Source organism: Athene cunicularia (genome assembly GCF_003259725.1).
Source record: "Athene cunicularia isolate RWA chromosome 2 unlocalized genomic scaffold, athCun1 chr2_part1, whole genome shotgun sequence".
Classification (NCBI taxonomy): domain Eukaryota; kingdom Metazoa; phylum Chordata; class Aves; order Strigiformes; family Strigidae; genus Athene; species Athene cunicularia.
In genome coordinates this window covers 130975643-130980868 of record NW_020799095.1, presented here as the reverse complement: position 1 = coordinate 130980868, position 5226 = coordinate 130975643, and the positions used below count along the sequence as shown (strand labels likewise).

At 35.6% G+C, this 5226-nt stretch overlaps 1 protein-coding gene across 1 annotated transcript; it reads left to right on the top strand.

Moving 5' to 3' along the window:
* The first annotated feature begins 1060 nt into the window (after window positions 1–1060).
* FBXO43 (F-box protein 43) lies at window positions 1061–4924 on the top strand. Its single transcript, XM_026843230.1, has 4 exons — window positions 1061–2538; window positions 3414–3516; window positions 4399–4584; window positions 4676–4924. Exons 1-4 carry the CDS (start codon window positions 1061–1063, stop codon window positions 4922–4924), a joined length of 2016 nt encoding a protein of 671 aa, XP_026699031.1.
* The last annotated feature ends 302 nt before the right edge of the window (window positions 4925–5226 follow it).

Sequence of the window (5226 nt, the reverse complement as noted above, 5' to 3'; positions counted from 1 at the left end):
GGTGCTGATTCGAACTTTTCCAGTCTTGCAATGCTAATGTGAACTACTACAGTTTCTGTGAGAACAGTCCTCATACTGGCATCACTCATAACATCTTTTATACAGTTACTGCATCTTGCATGTAGAAAGCAGTGACCTGTTGCCACTCTGGTTAGGGTGGAGAAACTGCCATATACAAATGGCAAAAAAGTAAGACTTTTTCTTACATCTCTTATTTAGATGGTACATCAGCCACTTATACATTTTCCTAGAAAAGTTACAGTAGCTCTTAAAAGCTATCATACTTACTAAGTTTAAAATAAACTTTCTATGTACATGGTAAGGGGCTCTATAGTCAGTCCCTCAATTCCTTTAAATTGCAAAGCTTCAGAACACTCAGTTTACTCACAATGCTGAGTAAAAGCAGAGAGCTTCTTTACAAAATAACATTTAAAAGTTAAGGCAGATGTGAATGCACTGTTCACTTTGTAACTAGAAGTCATATTTTATCCTCTCCAGGGACTGTAGTGATCTAAATAACAGGGAGATATGTTGACTGGTGGCTTCATGATAAATCTTCTAATTTTTCTTAAGAAGAAAATGCCTTTTGTCTAAACTCATCTACTACCAGAGCTTTTGCTAGTTCTTGAGGACTGAATTGTTAGTGGCTCGATGAACCAATAACACAATGATAATAAAAATCTTGGTCCCACTGGGACAAGAGGGAGTTTTGTCACTGATTTCTGCACAAATGAGACTTTAATTGTTGTGTCGCTTGTTTAAAGTGTTTTCTCTTGGATGAGGATTGGTAGATCAACTGGCTAACTGGATATATGTTTTAATTTGCCTCATTTACTGTATACTATACATTTTAATCACTCATTTTAACTATCTGCTTGACTGAAATTTATCTTTGTGTTCATATATAAGCCCTGTTTCACCGTTTTTGTCATGGCTGCTAGCTTGATAGACTTATACAAGGCTTTCTCACTAATTTGATAGTATTTTGGTGACTAGTTTTATCATTTGTTTCAGAAATACCTGGTATCTTCATTTACAAAGTCAAAGTGCCAAGCAGAAGATGTCAGACAGTCATTCAGTAATGTTCAATATTCTTAAAAGAAATAAATTAACATCTCCCAGCAGCAATTTCAAATATGCCAATTTTAAAGAAACATATTGTACTCCAGTATTTCTGGACAGCAGATGCAATGAGTCAGTAAAAGATCCTGATGTAGAATATAAAGAAGCACCGAGTGTAATGAGTTTATTATCGCTACAAGAGCATTCTGAGCACATTCGTGCAAATGCCCTCTTTCCTGTATCATCAATTGAGAATGAAATGAATTCTATCTCCTTATCAGAAAGAAGAGAAGCAAATAAAAGTACAGATTTTTTTGAAACTCCTAAAGTGGGCAGAAAAGGTTCTTCCCTACGCAGGAGGCTGCTTTTATCTAAGACTGTTCCAGCTGGCGGAAGTGTAGGATGCTGTGAAAGACAAGCTAGTTCTTCAGGAAGCAGCAGGAAAAAAAAATTCTCTTATGTTTTGAGCTCTGAAGAGAATCTTTCACAAACTGCTTCAGATTCTCCACAAGATACAAGTTACAAATCTCTGATAACTAACAGTTCAAAAACTGAGGACTCCAATCCTGATTGTCCAAAACGGAGACTTTCCTTTTCACAACAAAGGACTTCGACACTAGATGAGTCCAAATGCAAGGACCCCTTACTCTTAGAACCAGAATGTTTATCTCCAATTCAGTGTAAGGATGTTATTGTTAGTAGTGCTAATGAATTCTGTGAAAGTGTCCTTATGAGTGTTAGTGATGGGTTGCTTAGGACTCCTACAGACAATGTATTACCTGAGGCCGGTGAGGGTAAGTTCCTGACTTCTATCAACAGTCTCATAGAGAACTTTAACTTTCAACTATGTGATATAAATTCTTCCCCTGTTAAGCTGGCAAGCTACCCAGATCTTTCAACACCTGAGGACAGTGGATATAATTCACTTCATTTGGACAAATCAGGAGACTCGTTGTCTGATCATGAGGGATCTTTCCAAGAGTTCTTAAAAAAACGTAAAGAAGGTTCCAAAACTCTGGATAGTAAAAGAAAGACAAGAAAACTTGAACGAGTTAGAAGGTTATCCACTCTTCGGGAACAGGGCTCACAGTCAGAGATAGAAGATCATCATGGCAGTCCTTCTACTTCAGTGTGTATGTCAACAGAAGAAAGAAACTTTGTAGATGAAGACTATGCATTAGTTTTGGAAGAACAGCCTAGTGGAGACCTAGTTGTAAGTCACAGAGATCTCTCAAGGACTCCAGCTCTGAAAATAGCTCATGAAATTTGCTTGCAAAGGCAAAGATCAGACCAAAATCAAATATCAGAGAATATTGATGGAACAGAAATGCTTGCATTAGAACATGTTCTTGCTGGACTTATTGGCAAGAAAATGGGCCTTGAAAAATTAGATATTTTAACGGAACTAAAATACAGAAATCTAAAACATGTTCTTGCTATAGTTTTAGATGCTTTGACAGTGGAAAGTCTATGTAGGTAAGTACTACTGCTTTTTTTTCCTTCCCCAAAAAAGGGGGAAAAATTGTGTGTTTTGAAAAAAATTGGAACACCTTCTGGAATAGAGGGTGCTATCAGTAGAATTTGTGTGTTTCTGAGGAAATTAAAAAGTTTTTTTCACCAATAACGAAGTGGCTCTTTCTGTGTAGTTCTAAAAATATCTTGTATGGGGGAATTAAACAAACAGAAAGCCAAATGTGGGAATTAGTAAACTTAAAACTAAATCATGGTACTTCTATATTTTAAAATATATTAAAAATTTCTTTAAACCTAGAAAGTAATTTCTCCTCAGTTACAAGTTCCCCAATAATGCATAATACTCAAACTACATTTTTCTAAATTTATTATTGTGTATTTAATTTCCTCAGTTATTCCTAAGGATACTCAAATAATTTTGCTTCATGAGTAATGTTCTAGATTAATTTTAAATCAATAGAAACTGTCACTTAGCTCAAAGAAGTCGAGTGCCATGTGCGTTATTAGTTACAAAGGGAATGGAAGAATAAGGTGGAAGTATAAGGGCATGGATGCTTTCAGAACACAAAAATGTGACTTCAGAAACAAACTTGGTAAGTGACTTACATGGAAGGAAGAAACGATTTTGTAAATCAAAGATATGCTGTGTTATTTGTATTGCGGTTCTCTAGACTCTTCTGTTCTATACAGTGGCACATAAGAACACGAGCTGTGTTTCATAACCATATGGTGAGCTAGTATATAGTAGTAGTCTGTAAAATGACCAATAGTATATGAAATCATGCAAAAATCTTTAAAAGGTAGTCTTACTATCATGCCTTCTGTACTACATGGCAAAAATGTGAAAGTGGATAACTTTTTTCATTAATTTGTTCCAGCATTTGGAAAGTAAGCAAAAACTGGCGTGAAATCGTTGTACAAGATAAAAGTGCAGATGAGAGAAGAAAGTTGTACATAAAACACCTGAAAGAAGCAGCTGGGGTAAGTTTCATCTCAAAGGTAGTATTTTTTTCAAGTGTGAAAGAAGATAGGTCAGGGGAAAGATCTTGAAAGCTACAGAATGGAAGCTGATAGACAGTTCCGAGTATGTGAAGGAGTCTACCAGGAGAATATAATAGCTCTTACTGCTTTTCAACTGTTCACAGTTTAAGTAGTAGTCCTTCAACCATGTAAGACATTTTCTTTTTTTTCTTTCTTCTCCTGCCATCCCCTTCTCCCCACCCCAGAATCCTGTAGGATCACTTTTTTGACTGATTCTGGCTTTAGATTTTAAACCCTATTACCTTTGTGCCATGTTGTTCCTCATTTTCCATTTCACTCTAGTCTGCGGTGCTGTAGGACTCACTCTACATTACTTCCTGGTTTTCAGGACTGCTTGTAGCTAACCACCTTCATGGTGTACTTGTGAATATCAGAAGGACATAATAGAAGTTTTTTAAGGGGTGTCTAGAAGAGTAAGCTTATTAATAGCAGTATAACTTTTTTCAGCTATTCCACATGTATGTACACACACTTCCATGTAACCTTCCTTTAATTGTGACAAAACTTTTGTTTGTTATTTCCATGCATGCTATTGAGATGTGTCCTAATTCAGGAACATTAGGACCAGTAGAGAGTGCTAAGACAGTTGACTTTTTACTTTTTTGACCCTGCTCATATGACTTTGTTTTCAATAGTTCCTGTCTCTTGCTCCTTTAATAAACATTTAAAGGGAAATACATGCACTATACATAATTTCTTTTTCTAATGTGTTGTTTTAGAGGGATGGGGGGGGAAGTCAAAAAACAGCTGCAAATCTCAAATTAAATAAAACCCGAATTTACTTCCTTTTGTGTTTGGTTTTTTCTTTATAAACTTTAACAGGAATATTTCTTGAAAGCTGCAGATGCTGCCACAAGACTTAATGTTCTCAATAGATCTGCTTTAAGGCGCGTTCAAGCTCAAGCTAGAACTCCTGTAGTACAAACACCTTCTTCATACATTGAACTTACACCCAGAAGATGCAGCTCTGTTCCCCATTCAACTAGTAGACAGGAAGAATACATAAAAGTAGGTAGCTAAGAAAATCTTCACTTCCAGTTTTTAGAAAATTTTTATTTATAAGAACTAAGTAGCTCTTCTCTCTCTCTTCTTGCTACAGGTTGCTAAAACTCTGTTCACTGATGAAGCTTTAAAACCCTGTCCAAGATGTCAATATCCTGCTAAATATCAATTGGTAAAGAAATGGGGGCTGTGTAGCAGAGAGGCATGTGCATTTGAGTTCTGTATTTTATGTCTGCGTGCTTTCCATGGATCAAAAGAATGTAATAGTTTACCTGCAAAACGTAAGAGCAAAATAGATGCCCCTCCAGGAAGTGCCCAAAGCAAAAGAAACTTGAAGAGACTTTAAATTTGTAAGGCATGTAAATCCTTACATTTAATTCCTTTTTCCATTCTCCTAAATTCTCAGTCTTGTTTGTATTTGTCTTAAATATATGCATTTTGAAAGTCTAATTCAATGTGGTTTTGCTGACTTATCAATATAACTTCTCATGTGTATATACCTTAATATAGTATGTGTTTTTGAAAAAAGTGAACATTTTAAAACATTTTTGTCTTGTTTTACCTGTTGTGTAGTAGGTAGGCACTTACTAACATCTTAATTTTCTAATAAAGTATCTTAAATATAGTATTTATCTTGCAGCACCTCAG

What these genes read in the sequence shown, in the direction of transcription:
- FBXO43 (XM_026843230.1), top strand. Translation starts at nt 1,061, where the DNA reads ATGTCAGACAGTCATTCAGTAATGTTCAATATTCTTAAAAGAAATAAA. An exon ending in ACAGTGGAAAGTCTATGTAG is followed by an intron (nt 2,539 to 3,413) that starts GTAAGTACTACT and finishes AATTTGTTCCAG; the next exon opens with CATTTGGAAAGTAAGCAAAA. An exon ending in ACCTGAAAGAAGCAGCTGGG is followed by an intron (nt 3,517 to 4,398) that starts GTAAGTTTCATC and finishes AAACTTTAACAG; the next exon opens with GAATATTTCTTGAAAGCTGC.